Source organism: Fusarium odoratissimum (assembly GCF_000260195.1).
Source record: "Fusarium odoratissimum NRRL 54006 unplaced genomic scaffold supercont1.12, whole genome shotgun sequence".
Lineage (NCBI taxonomy): Eukaryota > Fungi > Ascomycota > Sordariomycetes > Hypocreales > Nectriaceae > Fusarium > Fusarium odoratissimum.
In genome coordinates this window covers 243,033-259,553 of record NW_022158698.1, presented here as the reverse complement: position 1 = coordinate 259,553, position 16,521 = coordinate 243,033, and the positions used below count along the sequence as shown (strand labels likewise).

At 49.8% G+C, this 16,521-nt stretch overlaps 6 protein-coding genes across 12 annotated transcripts; all 6 read left to right on the top strand.

Moving 5' to 3' along the window:
- The first annotated feature begins 98 nt into the window (after nucleotides 1-98).
- Nucleotides 99-1,102, top strand: FOIG_08061 (uncharacterized protein). The gene is made up of 2 exons (XM_031207900.1): nucleotides 99-540; nucleotides 600-1,102. The coding sequence occupies exons 1-2, from the start codon at nucleotides 109-111 to the stop codon at nucleotides 897-899; spliced, it is 732 nt and encodes a 243-aa protein (XP_031062034.1). The 5' UTR covers nucleotides 99-108; the 3' UTR covers nucleotides 900-1,102.
- A 778-nt stretch (nucleotides 1,103-1,880) lies between these two features.
- On the top strand, nucleotides 1,881-6,214 carry FOIG_08060 (uncharacterized protein). 6 transcript variants are annotated; one of them, XM_031207896.1, is made up of 5 exons: nucleotides 1,881-2,305; nucleotides 2,561-2,916; nucleotides 2,970-3,983; nucleotides 4,033-4,060; nucleotides 4,379-6,210. In XM_031207896.1, the coding sequence occupies exons 2-5, from the start codon at nucleotides 2,829-2,831 to the stop codon at nucleotides 5,709-5,711; spliced, it is 2,463 nt and encodes an 820-aa protein (XP_031062030.1). In that variant the 5' UTR covers nucleotides 1,881-2,305; nucleotides 2,561-2,828; the 3' UTR covers nucleotides 5,712-6,210. The 6 variants fall into 6 exon arrangements, with proteins under 6 accessions (XP_031062030.1, XP_031062028.1, XP_031062032.1 ...); XM_031207894.1 differs by having other exon boundaries at nucleotides 4,033-6,214; XM_031207898.1 differs by having other exon boundaries at nucleotides 2,561-3,983.
- A 139-nt stretch (nucleotides 6,215-6,353) lies between these two features.
- On the top strand, nucleotides 6,354-7,819 carry FOIG_08059 (uncharacterized protein). The gene is made up of 5 exons (XM_031207893.1): nucleotides 6,354-6,468; nucleotides 6,736-6,944; nucleotides 7,000-7,198; nucleotides 7,262-7,357; nucleotides 7,413-7,819. Exons 2-5 carry the CDS (start codon nucleotides 6,897-6,899, stop codon nucleotides 7,514-7,516), a joined length of 447 nt encoding a protein of 148 aa, XP_031062027.1. The 5' UTR covers nucleotides 6,354-6,468; nucleotides 6,736-6,896; the 3' UTR covers nucleotides 7,517-7,819.
- Nucleotides 7,820-8,039: 220 nt separating this feature from the next.
- FOIG_08058 (uncharacterized protein) lies at nucleotides 8,040-10,406 on the top strand. Of its 2 annotated transcripts, XM_031207891.1 has the most exons (5): nucleotides 8,040-8,575; nucleotides 8,622-8,831; nucleotides 8,885-9,042; nucleotides 9,097-9,621; nucleotides 9,674-10,406. In XM_031207891.1, the coding sequence occupies exons 1-5, from the start codon at nucleotides 8,179-8,181 to the stop codon at nucleotides 9,968-9,970; spliced, it is 1,587 nt and encodes a 528-aa protein (XP_031062025.1). In that variant the 5' UTR covers nucleotides 8,040-8,178; the 3' UTR covers nucleotides 9,971-10,406. The 2 variants fall into 2 exon arrangements, with proteins under 2 accessions (XP_031062025.1, XP_031062026.1); XM_031207892.1 differs by having other exon boundaries at nucleotides 9,097-10,406.
- Nucleotides 10,407-10,731: 325 nt separating this feature from the next.
- On the top strand, nucleotides 10,732-14,634 carry FOIG_08057 (Pro-apoptotic serine protease). Its single transcript, XM_031207890.1, has 4 exons — nucleotides 10,732-11,480; nucleotides 11,535-11,731; nucleotides 11,793-14,090; nucleotides 14,148-14,634. The coding sequence occupies exons 1-4, from the start codon at nucleotides 11,146-11,148 to the stop codon at nucleotides 14,354-14,356; spliced, it is 3,039 nt and encodes a 1,012-aa protein (XP_031062024.1). The 5' UTR covers nucleotides 10,732-11,145; the 3' UTR covers nucleotides 14,357-14,634.
- A 151-nt stretch (nucleotides 14,635-14,785) lies between these two features.
- FOIG_08056 (uncharacterized protein) lies at nucleotides 14,786-16,411 on the top strand. The gene is made up of 2 exons (XM_031207889.1): nucleotides 14,786-14,985; nucleotides 15,074-16,411. The coding sequence occupies exons 1-2, from the start codon at nucleotides 14,962-14,964 to the stop codon at nucleotides 15,923-15,925; spliced, it is 876 nt and encodes a 291-aa protein (XP_031062023.1). The 5' UTR covers nucleotides 14,786-14,961; the 3' UTR covers nucleotides 15,926-16,411.
- Nucleotides 16,412-16,521: the final 110 nt, after the last annotated feature.

The window sequence follows — 16,521 nt, the reverse complement described above, 5'->3', positions numbered from 1 at the left end:
ATAAAGTTCGGTCATTAACATGATTAGCCGAGGATTCCCCACATGCAATTTGACGTAGCGCCCCGTCTTTCGAGGTGGGCTCGCTGGCGTAAGAGCAACGCTTATTACATGCCACCGACCCACGACCCAAGCTCTCTAGCTCGTGGCTACAACTGTACATACGTATCGTCATCTCGGCATCTTTCTTGGACGGCCACCTATCTCGGTCGAACCCGTGTAGCCTCTTATAATTCCTTCGAACGTCCGCCTCTTCCTTGCGACTCATACATCATGGCGGACGACCAAATCTCATTGCCATATCTACTGGCCATCCTGGTCGTCTCGGGCTTGATAATACGATATCTGTTCTTTGGAGGACCGTCGCCACCTCAGCCCACACGATCCCCTGAAGCTTTCCTCCGGTCTAGAGAGATTGCAGTTGAGAGAATACAGCAAATGTTTCCGCAGGCGGATCGACGGAGTATTCTATGGGATCTGCAGCGCAACGGAGGAAACATCCAGAGCACGACAGAGCGAATACTAGCAGGACGACTGGACACGGTATGCTGAACCTGTGCTATTGCCCTTTCAGGCCTCTTGCTGACAAGTATCACCACTAGCCCCCCGTGACTTTCCAACCGCCGCCTCCTCCGGGCCAGTCTGCACCGAGCAGCAGCGCAGCGACGGCGTCTCGACAGCCGGATAAGCCAGCGCAGCCGGATCTTATCACCCGGTATAACCTTGAGGACAAGTTGGATACTGCGTCGCAGGAGGAGCAGGATGCCAAGGGTAAGGGATGGAGCTCGAACAGAGATGAGAGGCAAGCTTCGCTGCAGAGGAGGAGGGATGAGATGATTCTTGCAGCGCGGAGGAAGATGGAGGCTAAGCTTGCGGCTGAGAAGGCGGTTCAGGGGAGTTGATAGGATAGAAAGACGCATGACATAGTAGATAACAAGGTGGCCAAGCATTGTATTAGTTTTTGACGGTGGCATCATGTCGCGTGCCCTTTTGACAGAGACAAGTGTAGCTTTTTCTTTTATTATACTCATATTTAGACAAACATGTATTTGTAACAATACTTGATTAATCAAGCTCAAGAACCTAAAGTGCTTGTATAGCGGGTTGTCAGATCTGCATCAACGCTTGTTAGCATGTAAGCCAACCCTGTCTGTACTGCATATCGATTATCGTCCGTTGATCACATGCGCAAACAATTCAAGCAGTTTTGCCATCTTGCTACCAGAGACTTAAAATATCGCCATGCCGAGATATCTGCCACAAGTCCAATAACACCTATCTAGTACTCACAAATATTTCACTCGAACTTAACTTGTTTCTCAGACTTATTCTGAGATTTACACCAACCAGCCAAGCCTCTCATGTGAAGCTGATAGTCAGAGATGTGGCAGTGCTTGCGTGGCTCTGTGGCGATGGTCTCGGGAGATTATCAGGAAATGAATGTCTAGCGACTAGCGCAGTGCTAGGAGTGCCAGAAGGCCTCCAGATACAATCAAAGCGAAAATGAAGATTGGCCTGTGTTCCGGTGCATGACTGAGGTAGCCAAAAGGTTCATGGATCCAGTTGAAGCTATCTTAGCATATAGACACCTTGAGGTTGATTGCCAGTAACGGCATAAACTCAATCGCTGACAGGTTCGACAGAGATACCATCTAATGGAACACTTACTCTCACTGAAACAGTGATATGAATCACATACCTTAACTACCTCGGATGATAGCCCATTGTTGGAGTTGTAGACAATAGCAACTGTAGTGGGGTTCTGGGGATTGGTTGCTGGTACAAATATAAGACCCCGCCACATGTTTGTTTTCTTCTACATATGCGCGGGCAACCGAATGATACTCTGACAGGAATCTGCTTCAGCTACGCCAACAGGTTCCAAATTCAGGAACAAGATTAATTACCGCATTCCAAGATCACTTCTTAGTAAAGTCACCTCAAAAGAGGCGTTACGGAACATCTGCCGCGAAATCCAGGGTCCAAAGATCTATCAAAGGCGAACCCTGGAGCTGAGCCACAGCCATTCAACGCGGCCTCGTGAACTAGGGTCCAGGTAGTTCAAGTGTATCACCCTTCGACTTCACCCATTCACCTGAGCTCCGCCTAGATCCAAAAAGGCACACTACCTATTCTCCGATCAACACCAGCTTCACATCTCCCTCTTTCTTTTAGCACTTTCATCGCATCTCCCCCTTCATTCACTGACCTTTGCGTCCCCTCTTTAGACTAAACGTAGTCTCGTCTTTGGTCATACAGATTCGCTCCTTGATCAACAGCCTCACGTTCAAGATTTGACGTCATCTTGGTAACTCTCCCTTTTCCTTGGATCAGCAACATGCCAATTAGTACCACCAATCCGCATCTGTTGCTGCGCATGTCAAGAGGCACAGTTAGCTGAGGTAGCCACCCGACACCGGGTCCATCCTTGCGATACTGCATGGCTGATCAGATATATCCTTCATGCCCTACGCTCCCTGGCTGACCTCATGACCCTTGCTCAACCTCGTTGATTTGATCTCGACTTTCTAGTGATTATACGTGCTAACATCAAACCTTCAAGGTACGACTTCATACTCGTGCACCTCGATCGAGAACGTACCCTGGCATTTGAGTGCAGTACCCCATTGTGCAACAGTGACCAATTCGAACTCCAACGACAAGTCTCTCGCAGACCTGAAACGCCACTCGACACAAACGATACCGAAGACGGCCTTCATGCATTTCCACAAACTATTCGATTGTTGATACCCGAACCCTTCAAGACTACAAGTACATATCTTGAGGTTGCGTGCACCTAATTGCCAGCGGACCGGGGCCCTTTCATCGCGATGGGTACACCCCGAGACTATTATGCAGACTTAGAGCTGCCACCGACGGCAGACGCCGCGGAAATTCGAAAACAATATCGAAAACTTGGTACAAATGGACGAAGCTTGTTTCCTTCTTACAGCCGCTGACACGAATTGTAGCTCTCAAGTATCATCCAGATCGCAATCCTGGACGAGAGGCAGAAGTGAACACACAGTTCCAGATTATCCAAACGGCGCACGAAATTCTTTCCGACCCTGAACAGAAGGCCAAGCACGATGCTTCGCGAGGGCGCGGTAGATTTCCAGGAGCTTCGGGTGTTAAGGGTAACCCGTGGTCAAATGTCAGCGCCCAGTATCCGCCCCCTCCTCGGCGCAACAATGCAAATCCTCGAGCTCCGCCATCGGGCGCACAAAGATGGCAACGTTTCTCTACGGGAGTTCCTCCCACTGCAAAGCAGTATACAGCATCAGATGCTGAATCGAAGAAGAATGCTGCCCGAGCATTTGAAAACATGCGAAAGGGTACATCGACCAAAGCGAACGATCAACCACGACCTCCCCCTCCACCTCCGCCACCACGGACTGAATCTGCCAGACAACGTCAAGAGGCCTCATTTGGTGCCAGGAAGACAGGCTTCCACCCTCGGACAACAGTGGGCGATGAACCACCTGTATCAAGTAGCAACTACAGCTCGAGACCTGCTTCGGAACGATATGCGCAGCGATTTGGCTCTGACATTCCACAACAAGCACCTCCTCCTACTCCCCAACGGCCGCCCCCAACTGCGATGCCTGATCCGTTAAGCCAATTCAGAGACCGAGACAGTACAGCAGACCCCCGACAAAGCAGTCCTTATGCATCAAACGGAGGCGAAAAGACTAACCCTTTCGATGGCATCTCAATAAACCGGGCTAAGAGTACTCGGGAAGCAACTCGCCAAGATCAATCTGCCTCTGAAAATGAAGCCTTCAACCGACAACGCAGCGCCAGTGCACCGAAGGGTGGAAAGGCTGAGGACGTTCCTTTGAATAATAAGGCTCCCGAACAACCTTCGATACCTCGGGATCCGGCAGACCGTCCCAAGGCGCCGTTGAAGAAAACTCGCAGTGGTTTCAAGAGTGTTCCACTAGGACCTAACCAGCAGGCCACCGAGTTTCCCGCAAATGATAAGCGTCAGTGAAAGTCGCCAATTCAAAAATCTTGTTACTAACTATAAGACAGCAACTGATTCACCTGGTGGCCCAACAATGTATGGCAATCCATTTTCTACAACATCTAGCCGCCCATTCCTGAAGAGCTCCCACAAGTGTCGTGGTCACCACGGGTATGATTCCTTGGGGAATCATTGCCCATATGAAATCCCTATCAAGCCTTCTCAGCCGTCGCCTAGTGGTAGACAGGATTCAACTCACCAATTGACTCCGTTTGAGCGCCAGCAACAGGAGCTCTTATCGCAACTCATCGACAACGCGAGTCCTGACAGCCCTGCTAAGAAGCCGAAGCTCCAAGACCGCGACTCTAAGATCCCCAGCATGCCGAATCGTGCTAACAAAGTCTACTCGAACAGCTTTAGTTTCCCTGTCAATGATGACACTTTCGCGCGAACATCGCCTGATCACCATCGATTCTCCCGACGAAGCACTGACGATATTAACACTAGTTTTGCTGATGAAGATGATGCTGCTGGGTGGGAGTTCAATGCCGGTGGAGTTGAACAGGACAGCCCAAGTAGGCCCCGAAAGCCAGGTCGCCGATCTCCAGGGAAGCGGCCCCCGATGAGCGGCAAGAGTACACCGAGTCTCATGTCTGATGCCGAGAGATCCGACTCTGCTAAACCCGAGTCGGCCTTTAACCCTGCAGGTTGGGACTTTGGTCCCCAAACATTTGTTCCTCAGCCGTCAAAGTCTGTATCTCCCACGCGATCTACCCGAACAAACTCACGAAAGCCGAAGGCGTCCAAAAAGTCAAGCCATGCCAATCTTGTGGACGACAGCAGCAGTGAAGATGAGGTTTTGGAATGGCGTGGCCGAAAAGTGCAAGAAGAGCCACTTGCTGCCGAGAGCCCCCAGGCTATGGACATAGATACTCCTCCTGCGCCGTCTTCCATGCCGCCACCTCGACCCCCCAAGGTACCTTCACCCCAACCAGCTCAGACTACGCCTTCACCACAGCCTGCCCAGCCTGTGAGCCAACCTCCGCAACCCGTTGAAACGAACCAGGCTCCTGGAGTGGTACCTGCTCCTCATGCTGCCCGAAACATCAACGTCGAACCCACCAGACCCGAGTGGCGACCTGGCAATGTTGACACCGTCAATGGTAACGAGCACGGACCCGAGAGTCCCAGAAAGGCATTCAATTCAAACAACATGGGATCTGAAGACAGCGAAGAGTTCCAAGCAAGCTTTGCTGACCTCAGAAATGTGGCACCATTCACTCAACAGAGTTCCGGCTTGAAGTCTTTCTCTGACTTGAAGGACAATCTACCATTTGAAAGCAAAGCGGCGCCACAGATTCCAATGAAGTTACCCAAGGTCCACCCGTTGATCTTTCCAGCAGCACCAACTGCTCCTCAAATCCCAGCTGCGGCCACTATTAACGGTGTAAAGCCAAGTGCGCTTTCTTGGGAGACATATGTCAAAGATTTTGAACATTACTTGAAGCAATGGGACACGTTCAACGCCCAAGTCGTCGACCATTTTGCCACCCGAAAGTCGCACATTGCTCGTACCCGAGAAGAAAAGGGATATTCATTCTTGGAGAACCGGGGTGATGCTGACATTCAGGAGTATTACAACTGGCTCGAACAGGATATGGATGTTCGTCGACGCTGGGCAGCCGCATGCGAGGAGCATGAGCACCGATTCCGAGAATTCATGGCGTTTCGAATGAAGATGAAGTAATTGATTGGTTTTGTTTGTGGAGTTGACAGTTTATGGATTGGGTCGAATTTCGTCTAATGTCGTTTTATCGTCAACATGGGATACCAAGAAGACTAACTACTTAGCTGTTGATCACTGGAGAGGATACATATAGCACGCGATACAGAGTGAATTTCGGGGTTTCTACAGGAGTCCACAAGATGACGAGGATAGGAGGTTCTGGATCTGGTAGGCAACAGGCGCGATGCAAGCATGCGGTGCGTGGAGCTGGCAATTATGTTGCGTTACGTTACGTTTGATAGTGGTTTTTGTCGTTGACTATTAGTGGCAACTGGGCGATTTGCATCAAGGGCGTTCTCGCTGCAGACGAGACTTGAGCTTCACTGGCATCAGCGGTTTGGTCTTTGGAGACGGGATTCCAAGATGTGTATATGATGGCACGAGTTAACCATAGAAATAGACGAGATGGTACCTCTCAACGAGTTGGCAGTGTCAGGCACTGGCAGATTCACGGCGGCAGTGCGCTAGCCCCTGGCTCTCAGATCGTGAGATTCGAGACTTGAGAACCTGTGTGTGTGATTCGCTGCTCTCTATGATCGCGAGAGCTATATTATCCCCATCCTCTAAGTTTTCTGCCTTTCTCTCTCCTTCTCTCCTCCATATTTTTTCTGACCGGAGTCGGTAGTCTTCTTCATCAACAATATCCGTATCGAAGCCTTCAACAAGCGCTTTACCTCTGCAAACAGCGACGACATAAGCACAAGAACAAACACACGAAGTAAGTTTTAGTTATTATTCCTCTTATGTTCCTCTCTTCTATCCGTTTGCTGGTCACCTGGACCACAATCGGAGTGCGCTGGGTGGTTCACTGCAATGGCCGTTTCGTCCGATCTTTTTCGAGAGCCGTTTGCTTTTTGCAATTGTCTAGTGAGGGGGTGTTCTTTTGTTCACTGCCTTTCAACACCTTCTATTCTTCTATTCAAACAATTTCCTGCATCTTTACTGCGGATTTCTAGTATTTAAGAGCACTCGTTAACAGACTTAGGAATCCTTTTCTTCTTTCATTCCTTCGCAACTCCATCACACTCCACTTCTACCTTCTTCTCTCTCGTTCTTGAGTGTATCCTCAAGACGTCCTTCTAATCTCATCGCTTCTACAAGAGCCTTGCGCATCATCCACAAGTATCGACATATATAACTGTCGCAATGTCTGACGCTGCTGTGAAGCCCAACGCCTGGACCGATGAGGCCAAGGTAAGTCCCGACCATACCCCCGATCCATGTGGAAGGGGTCTAACCACTTCAACAGAACGAGCTTCTCCTGCGTATCATCGCGCAGTTGAAGCCCGAGGGCAAGTCTATCAACTGGTCCGAGATTAACATGGAAGGCCGTACCGTCAAGAGCCTTCAGAACCAGTGGACCTTTTTCAATAAAAAGCTTGAGGCCTTCAAGACCCAGTCAAACGATGGCAGCACCCCTTCTACTCCCGCTAAGAAGGCGACTTCTGGTAAGCCATATGCCCCCTTTCTAGTCGCGACAATCTAGTAGAGTAACTAATCCCTTCATCTAGCTCGCAAGCGGGGCCCGAAGGCCAAGAAGGTCGCTCCCGATGACGACGAGGTGTACGAGAGCCCCAAGGTGACCCCTCGTAAGCGTCGCGCTCCTAGTAAGTCGATCGTACACAACCCTCATACCAAGCCTTTTACTAACACTGGTAACAGAGACCCCCGAGAGCGACTCAAAGGCCGTCAAGAAAGAACTTAGCGAGGCCGTCGTCAAGGATGAGGAAATGGAGGATGACCGCGACGTCGATGGAGAGGTCTAGGCTCTTATCTTCTCTCTATGGTGCCGGATAACTTCGTCGCCAAAGTCTCCAGAAACGTCAGAAGAAGACAAAGTCTACCTAGTATACCATTGTGTTCAGGCTTAGGTGAAGGGGGTGGGTTCACATCTAGCAGGGCAGATAGGAGCTATCATATGTGGTCTCTTTGATGACCATGGAAGCTAGTATACATATTAGCTGATAAACATATACTGCCTCTGCAATATCTCTGGAGTCTTTGATTATGTGATAATGAGGAAGCCCTATCTAGAATGTCGCGATGCCTGTCCGACCCTAACATCGACTTGTTGGTAGCATGAAGATAACGTTACCGCAAGTCTCTATTGATAAATGTTGTAAGTATAAAGAAGTGTCTGTCTAATGGCAATTTAGATATTGCCTTTCTAGGTGAAGTCGATCGGGATGGAGCCGACTCTAGGTCGGATTGTGGGGGTTGCTAGATCGCGATGGGGCTGGCATTTATAGAATCCGACAACCAAGAATCAGGCGAGATACAGGCCATTGGCCATTCCTCAACAACCGTCAATTAATAGACAACATTTCAACTTTACTTTTATATATAATTCTGAAGTTTCCTCAAATGTGTCTTTGTTTAGTATCAACGTGATTGCTTGCTAGATTGAAGAATTGAGGAATTGACGATCATGGCTTCAACTACCGGTGTCGGAGATGAAGAAGCGGCGCCTTTACTAGCAACATCACCAACTTCATCAACTGGCGTTATTAATTCGCAGTATCAATCATTAAGCCAAATCAGCAGCAGTAATGATAGCGATATTAGTAACACCAGCAATACCGACCCCGGATGGACTCTTAGTCAGAGCGCGCGCCGACTCTACATCTCTCATACCCTCTCAACATGGAACTCACGCGTCTTCGAATTTGGAAGTGTGCTATATCTCGCCTCAATATTTCCCGGAACCCTGATGCCACTTGCGATTTATTCGATAGTGAGAGGCGCTTCTGCTATTACATTGTCGTCATGGGTCGGGAGTTATATCGATCGCAAAGACCGCCTCAATACCGTGAGACTGTCAATCGGTAGGTCATTAGAAGCCCTCATGACGGACGACCCTAACCTGAGTAGTCTCACAGCGACTTGTTGTTGCTGCCTCATGCGTTATCTTCTTTATACTCAGCAGAGTTGAAAGCCCTTCAGATGAACTGCGGGTCGGGTTGCTTGCAGCCTTGATCTTCATGGCATGCGTTGAGAAGCTGGCCGCTATCATGAATCTCGTGTCCGTTGAAAGAGACTGGGTTATTGTTGTGGCACGCTCAGATACTACTGCACTTCGAAGTATGTTGTTTCTTAACTGCCTGGTGGTTGTTTCTAACATAACTTGCTTATAGCCATGAACTCGCAAATGAGGCGGATTGACCTTGTTTGTAAACTACTTGGACCTTTTTTCATAGGTATACTCGACGGTGTTTCCACGGAAACAGCGATTCTTGTCAACCTAGCAATGAACTGTACTTCAGTTATTGTTGAGTATTTCACCATTGCCAAGGTAAGTCATACACAACTCATACGACCTCGACATGATCTCCTCTAACCTAAACAGGTCTATTATCAAGTACCCGAACTGCAGCATCCAAAGACCACGCCCCCTATTGTACCACAAAATGAGGAACAGCAGACTCGTCAGAATGCCTGGGTGTCATTCAAAAGGGCTATACAGAAGACGTCCAGTGATCTCCGACTTTACTTTACCCATCCCGCGTTTGCCCCCTCCTTCTCAATAGCGCTTCTTTACTGCACAGTTCTGTCTTTTGGTGGTGTTATGGTTACATATCTGTTAGCGAGTGGATACACTTCAGCTCAGATTGCTGCAATGAGAACAGTCTCGGTGACTCTTGAGGTTCTCGCCACATGGATTGGACCGTGGGTGATGAAGAAGATCGGACCCGTTCGTGCTGGTCTTTGGTTCCTGAGCTGGGAACTGGGATGTCTAGCAATTGGTGTATCAATTTTCTGGCGATATGCTGACAACGTCTTGGTATCAACACTGGGGCTTGTCTGTGGTTCAATGTTGAGCCGAATCGGACTTTGGGGGGTAGATCTGTCTGCACAGGTCATTATTCAAGAGGTGAGTTCTGTTGTGGTATGAGTTGAGGAACTTTTCTGACCATGCATTGCAGGAAGTTGAGGCAGAGAAACGAGGAGCCTTTTCTGCTGTGGAAGCTAGCTGGCAAAATGTGTTCGAGATGTGTTCATACACGTCAACCATCATATTCTCGTCACCCAGTCAGTTCCACAACCCGACAGCGCTCAGCGTCACATCAGTATTCTTTGCATGGCTACTGTACAGCTCCTTTGTCAAGAAGCGACGAGGACATCTCGTCCACTGGCCTACGTGCATGTCCCCAGAAAAGCAGCAGGCAACGATCGACGAGCTATTCGAGTCCGGGCCGTCGAGGCGAAGAGAGGGGCTCTGAATGTTTGTATGATATGCATATGCAAGAGAGGATCGCACGAGACACGTTGGTGGTCACCTGGATCGGGAAGCAGTGCAACAATGATAGGATAGCACAGGATCTTGTGGGTTGGGAACCCTCCACGTTTATTTCCGTGTCTCGGACGGCAGCGGGTTGTCTTGGATATGCATGCACGGCAAGGCCTCGTGGATCGAGGAGCGGCCCTTATAGATGATGCAGGTTTGGTTACATGAGGGAGGACAGCAGTGATTTTGGGTAGATGTGTATGACGTGAAGAGACTCGAGTAGGGGAAACAGTGAGACGATGTTTGTCTTTTTCTGCTAGTCAATCAGTGCTCCATATCTTGGATTCTCTCTTGTATACGATATTATCTATGACTTTGGAGATATATTGTAGGTCATCGTAAGCCCATGTCTCATATAAATACGACCCTCATAGCCTTACAAGGTCAGGTGTCATTTGAGATGTGTTGCATTATGTAAAGATCCAGGACTCATAAGCTTGATATTGACAATCTAGGTGAACAAAATAGGTACAAAAGTCTCAATCGCCCACCATCTCATCCCCCCATCTGACTGGTCATCTGTCGTCCCCATTGTCTCTATGTGACACACCATCTCGACTCGACCACACCCACAACCTCTTTGTCTTGTCGGGACGGACTAGACGGACAAGGGCGGAGTTATGCACAGAGCACCCGAAGGCACCCTAGGCACCGCGGGAATGACGGCGCTTGCATCGTTTAGCGGCTTTCGAGGGTATCATTTCCCCTGTAACATTAGAGTCCCGCCGCTGCAGCTGATCCACTCAATCACTTTCGAGGCCAAGGCAATCCATCATAAATTTTTCCCCAGATTGCATCGCATCTCTCAAGCCTGGGCCTGGTCTGGTTTTTGTTCATCACATGTCCTCATGAGTTCGCCCTTTTAATCCTACCTTATCAACGCATTCTTTGATTTTCTTCTACCTCTACTTAATCGCTGGCCCCCTCTTTCCATCTCTTTTTCCCTGTCGTTACCCGCGCTGTTGTCTCAGTCCCGTCACTGTTTGCGATCCCTGTCTCTCTGTGACGTTGTCAACTTTCGATCCCCTTTAACCACGAACCAAACTCGCGCTCTTCTTCGCCAACACCGTCGTCGTGTTTCCCATCATAAATCACAGAAATCAAACAGTCATGAATGGCGCAAATTCTTCAGCCCGGGCTAAAAGAAAGGCCCCGGGCTCGCCAGGCGAAGCTCCTCCTTCCAAAAGACCCATCAACGGAAAACATTCCCCAAACGATAACACCCCAGACATTATTGAATTTGACGACAACTCCGACATGACTGACGAACTTCACCCGCACGCTATGTATATTGGAACACCAGGGAGCTTGGGAGAGTGGCAGGATACCATCCAGAAGGTGGTGCGCAACGTTGTCGCCATCAGGTTCTGCCAGACCTGCTCTTTCGATACCGATTCTGCTTTGACCAGTGAAGCTACTGGCTACGTTGTTGACTCCGAGAAAGGGTGTGTAATCTCTGTCTATAATAGCTGAGAGAGGGCTCTAATCTGGCTCTGCAGATACATCTTGACCAACCGTCACGTTGTCGGCGCTGGTCCCTTCTGGGGCCACTGTGTCTTCGACAACCACGAAGAAGTCGACTGTTACCCCGTCTACCGCGACCCCGTTCACGATTTTGGTATTCTGCGATACGATCCCAAGGCGATCAAGTATATGCACATTGATGGCTTAGAGCTGCGACCCGACCTCGCAAAGGGTAAGGACCCCAAGACCTCCCGACTCCGATCACGGCCGAGGACCATTACTAATAAGCACAGTTGGAACCGAGATTCGAGTTGTCGGTAACGATGCGGGCGAAAAGCTTAGTATCTTGTCAGGTATCATCAGTCGCCTGGATCGAAATGCCCCGGAATATGGCGAGGGGTACAGCGATTTCAACACATGCTACTACCAGGCCAACGCCGCCGCTAGTGGAGGAAGTTCTGGCAGTCCTGTCGTGAACAAGGACGGTTGCGCTGTCGCGCTCCAAGCTGGCGGACGTTCTGATGGAGCTTCGACAGATTACTTCCTTCCATTGGATCGACCACTCCGTGCTCTGCAATGCATTCAGAACGGCAAGCCTGTCACACGTGGCGATATTCAGTGCCAGTTCCTTCTCAAGCCTTTTGATGAATGCAGAAGGTTGGGATTGAGCCCTCATTGGGAGGCTGCCATGCGTGAGAAGTTTCCGGAGGAGACCAACATGCTTGTGGCTGAGATTGTCCTCCCCCAAGGACCTTCAGACAAGAAGATCGAGGAAGGTGACGTTTTGATCAAGGTCAACGGCGAACTTATCACCCAGTTTATTCGATTGGACGACATTCTCGATTCGAGCGTTGGCGAAACCATTAAGCTACACCTCCAGCGCGGTGGACAGGACGTGGAAGTCGAAATTGAGGTCGGAGATCTTCACAAGATTACCCCTGACAGATTCGTTTCAGTGGCAGGCGCCAGCTTCCACGATTTGTCCTATCAGCAAGCAAGACTCTATGCTGTCGCTGTCAAGGGAGTCTACGTTTGCGAATCAGCTGGCTCATTCCGATTTGATAATACGGATAACGGCTGGATTGTCCAGAGTATTGACCACAAGAAGGTGCCAGACCTCGACACTTTCATCCAAGTGATGAAGGCAATCCCAGATCGCGCACGAGTTGTTGTCACTTACAAACACCTTCGCGACCTTCACACTCTCAACACCACCGTTGCCTACATTGACCGACACTGGGCAGCCAAAATGAAGCTTGCTGTTCGAAACGATGAGACGGGAGTTTGGGACTTCACTGACCTGGGAGACCCATTGCCTCCTGTTCCACCTACTCGACGATCTGCCTCCTTTATTGAACTGGACCACATGCCACACCAAGGCATTGCCGACCTCATCCGCAGTTTTGTGCACATCAACTGCACTATGCCCTTGAAACTCGACGGTTTCCCCAAGAACCGCCGCTGGGGCATGGGTCTCGTAATTGATGCAGACAAGGGTCTTGTTCTGATCTCCAGGGCTATTGTCCCCTACGATCTCTGCGACATCACTGTCACTATTGCTGACTCCATCATCGTCGAAGGCAAGGTTGTCTTCCTACATCCCCTTCAGAACTACGCCATTATTCAGTACGACCCCTCGCTCGTCGATGCGCCAGTCATGAGCGCTCGTCTGAGCAATGAGGTTCTCACCCAAGGCGCCAAGACCTATTTCCTCGGCTACAATAGGATTGGGCGCGTTGTTCATGGATCTACAAGTGTCACCGAGATCACTGCGGTGGCCATTCCCGCCAACTCGGGCGCCCCGCGCTATCGTGCTGTTAATGTTGATGCCATCACGATTGACAGCAACCTCGGTTCGACATGCAACAGTGGTGTTCTTGTCGCGCCGGACGGTACTGTCCAGGCTCTGTGGCTGTCGTATCTGGGAGAGCGTTCCCATCATACGTCACGCGACGAAGAGTACTACCTCGGTCTTGGCACCAAGACTCTGCTTCCTGTCGTAGAGTCAGTTCAGAAGGGTATCAACCCCAAGCTGCGTATCTTGTCCGTCGAGTTCAGATCAGTCCAGATGGCTCAGGCATCCGTCATGGGTGTCTCCGATGAGTGGATCAAGAAGGTTACCCAGACCAACCGATCTCATCATCAGCTGTTCATGGTCAGCAAGCGAACCTTTGAGCGCGAGAACCACCCTGTATCTCTGCTCGAAGGAGATATCATTCTCACGCTGAACGGCAAGATTTGCACTACCATCTCCGACTTCGACTTGATGTACTCACATGAGCTGCTTGACGCGGTTATTGTACGAGAGTGTGAGGAGATGCACCTACAACTTCCTACAGTGGCAGCAGACGACATGGAAACGAACCATGCTGTTTCTTTCTGCGGTGCCATCCTTCACAGGCCTCACCAGGCTGTTCGACAACAGATCAGCAAGCTGCATAGTGAGGTTTACGTCTCTAGTCGAATTCGTGGATCGCCTGCCTATCAGTACGGCGTTGCACCAACCAACTTCATCACTCATGTGAATGGTACTCCTACACCTGATCTCGACTCTTTCATTGCCGCGACCCGGGAAATTCCAGACAATACTTGTGAGTCAGCCACTGTTCTTTGAAACTTACAAAGACGGGAAAGCTAACATGATATAGACTTCCGGCTCAAAGCTGTAACCTTTGACTGTGTGCCGTGGGTGATCACAATGAAGAAGAATGATCACTACTTCCCCACGATGGAATGGATCAAGGATGACAAGGAGGCTTGTGGATGGCGAAGAGTCACGTACGAAGGCAGCGAAGTGTTTAAGGGGGAGGCAACTGATGGTGTAGTACCGGTTGCACAGGATGCCGATATGGAGTAGATGCATTTGCTTGTAGAGCTGCAAATCCCTGGCAGATAGAGGGAGTGTACAACCATGACTTCATTTGGGATCACTGGGATTAGGGTACGGCGTTATATGGCGATGAAGGATTCTATTATTTGAGATCATCTGGAGCTATGAGATAGCCTTTTGAACTGGGATGGCTATTGATACATAGAGACGAGCTGTATACCTAAATGTTTACGGATGGAAGTATTGGTGTACATTGATTATCACAAGACCTTGCATGGCAGGAAGAATGCTTCTGCCTATACTTGATAATTACTGCTTCCATTCGCTGACCTAAATAATTGAGGCTGCCTGAAGTCCTGAGCTTCGGCTTGATCCGGATGTGGATGAGGTGAAGCTATAGTGGGGCTTAAGGCTTCAAGAATGAGCTCATAGCGTCTGGGCGTTCGCAAGGCAGGACAGGCTACACTACAGCGAAGTTACAGCACCTCAACTGAATGTGCCCAACTCAAACCCCTCCACATTCTTTGTATCTCAATCTCACCTTTATACCGCCGCCCACTTTCTCTTAAGGCTTCTTGCTCACTCGTCCTAAACATACTAACCTTTGCTATATCACTCCTTGTGAGCTCATCATGGCGCCAGGTGCTAGTCTTATAGTCCGTTGCCCCCCGCTTCCCCGCCATCACATCCAATGCCATGATGCGCCAGCCGAAGTTTCAACTAACATTTGCTTTCAATCTGTAGACAAAGCTCAAAGTTCAGCTTAAGCTCACCATCGCGCGGTTGCGCATGGTTCAGCAGCGCGATGAACAGCTTGGAAAGACCGCGCGACGAGCCATGGCTCAGCTCCTCGAGGCCGGAAAGGAAGACTCAGCCCGCATTCGCGTCGAGAACATCATTCGATCCGATATCACCTCCGAGCTTCACGAGATGCTTGAACTTTACTGCGAATTGCTGCTTGCTCGCGCTGGACTGATGGAGGGTCATACTGTTGATCCTGGTCTGGAGGAGGCTATCCAGAGTCTGATATATGCGGCGCCCAAGACGGAGATCAAAGAGTTGGCAACAGTGAGGACGCTATTCGCGGAGAAGTATGGGAAGGACTATGTGCTTGCGGCGACGGAGAATACGGATGGAAAGGTCAACGAGAAGGTCGTCAAGAAACTCAGCGTCACGCCCCCGCGCGAAGAGCTTGTGGTGGGATACCTGGAAGAAATCGCCAGAGCATACGGAGTAGACTGGCCCAAGCGGGAAGCAGTCTCACCACCCCCCGAACTCCTTGACGACGATGATGATGACGACGACCAAGGCGGCCAGAAACAAAAGGTTCTCGAAACACCTCTCGCAGCAGATTCCAAAGATCCAGTGTTAAACACACCAGTTAAGAAACTAGCTGGAGGCGGCCCCACGAGTCCTTTGACAGTGACACCGCCGCGGATGACGACTGACAACATACATCCCAAGGTGACGCTTGGTTCAGTAGAGTTGAAGCCTAGTAAGAAGGCGGAGCCTGCGGCGAGGAAGGGTGAGCCTGATGGATCGATTCCGGATCTTGGGGACTTGGAGAGAAGGTTTGCGGCGCTGAAGAAGCGATGAGGTGCTCTGGATGAAGTGATGGCATTGCGCAATGTGGAGTTTTTAGGGTTTATTTTGTTGATGAAGATGTGCTGTGAGCCTGTGAATTTCTGTTTAAGAATATGATGGTGAGTAGATGAAAGGTCTATTCAGTGAGGGGCGTGCTCAACTTCGTCAGAGTGAATCATGTCGCATGTCGCTGTGGGATGTTCTAGTATCAAGGGGCATTGATTCTGAGTCGTGAACAATGGATTTTGTGTCACACTATTCACTGCGATTCAACCATATGACAAAAGCGTGATGTTACACACAAAGGCCTTTACTGAACCGGTACCTTACACAGATGAAAGATAGATGTGTATGGTTGTCAGTGATAGCCTGTTAGGATCGCTTGCTCTGGCTGCGAGCTGGAGTATTCAAGAAAGGGACAGTGAATAAGGCGGGAAGCAAGAATGGTTTGTTTTACGGCCAGGTCTGACAAAGGTTAACCAGGGTTGATGCAGATGATTATCCATCAGTAGACTTTGAAGACAAACTCAATCACTCACGAGTTGCGACTATGCTTTTCGACCTTGTCTGGAGTATTTACTTTCTCAAGCCCCGCGTTTCTTCTATTT

Bases quoted from the DNA above. Each gene is read 5' to 3' on its own strand.
- FOIG_08058 (XM_031207891.1), top strand. From the start codon at position 8,179: ATGGCTTCAACTACCGGTGTCGGAGATGAAGAAGCGGCGCCTTTACTA. The intron at 8,832-8,884 runs GTATGTTGTTTC...ACTTGCTTATAG, and splicing joins AGATACTACTGCACTTCGAA to CCATGAACTCGCAAATGAGG. The intron at 9,043-9,096 runs GTAAGTCATACA...TAACCTAAACAG, and splicing joins AGTATTTCACCATTGCCAAG to GTCTATTATCAAGTACCCGA.
- FOIG_08061 (XM_031207900.1), top strand. From the start codon at position 109: ATGCCACCGACCCACGACCCAAGCTCTCTAGCTCGTGGCTACAACTGT. The intron at 541-599 runs GTATGCTGAACC...TATCACCACTAG, and splicing joins TAGCAGGACGACTGGACACG to CCCCCCGTGACTTTCCAACC.
- FOIG_08056 (XM_031207889.1), top strand. From the start codon at position 14,962: ATGGCGCCAGGTGCTAGTCTTATA. The intron at 14,986-15,073 runs GTCCGTTGCCCC...TTCAATCTGTAG, and splicing joins CGCCAGGTGCTAGTCTTATA to ACAAAGCTCAAAGTTCAGCT.
- FOIG_08060 (XM_031207894.1), top strand. From the start codon at position 2,829: ATGGGTACACCCCGAGACTATTATGCAGACTTAGAGCTGCCACCGACG. The intron at 2,917-2,969 runs GTACAAATGGAC...CACGAATTGTAG, and splicing joins AAAACAATATCGAAAACTTG to CTCTCAAGTATCATCCAGAT. The intron at 3,984-4,032 runs GTCAGTGAAAGT...ACTATAAGACAG, and splicing joins GTTTCCCGCAAATGATAAGC to CAACTGATTCACCTGGTGGC.
- FOIG_08057 (XM_031207890.1), top strand. From the start codon at position 11,146: ATGAATGGCGCAAATTCTTCAGCCCGGGCTAAAAGAAAGGCCCCGGGC. The intron at 11,732-11,792 runs GTAAGGACCCCA...TAATAAGCACAG, and splicing joins GCGACCCGACCTCGCAAAGG to TTGGAACCGAGATTCGAGTT. The intron at 14,091-14,147 runs GTGAGTCAGCCA...AACATGATATAG, and splicing joins GGAAATTCCAGACAATACTT to ACTTCCGGCTCAAAGCTGTA.
- FOIG_08059 (XM_031207893.1), top strand. From the start codon at position 6,897: ATGTCTGACGCTGCTGTGAAGCCCAACGCCTGGACCGATGAGGCCAAG. The intron at 6,945-6,999 runs GTAAGTCCCGAC...CCACTTCAACAG, and splicing joins CCTGGACCGATGAGGCCAAG to AACGAGCTTCTCCTGCGTAT. The intron at 7,199-7,261 runs GTAAGCCATATG...CCCTTCATCTAG, and splicing joins CGCTAAGAAGGCGACTTCTG to CTCGCAAGCGGGGCCCGAAG.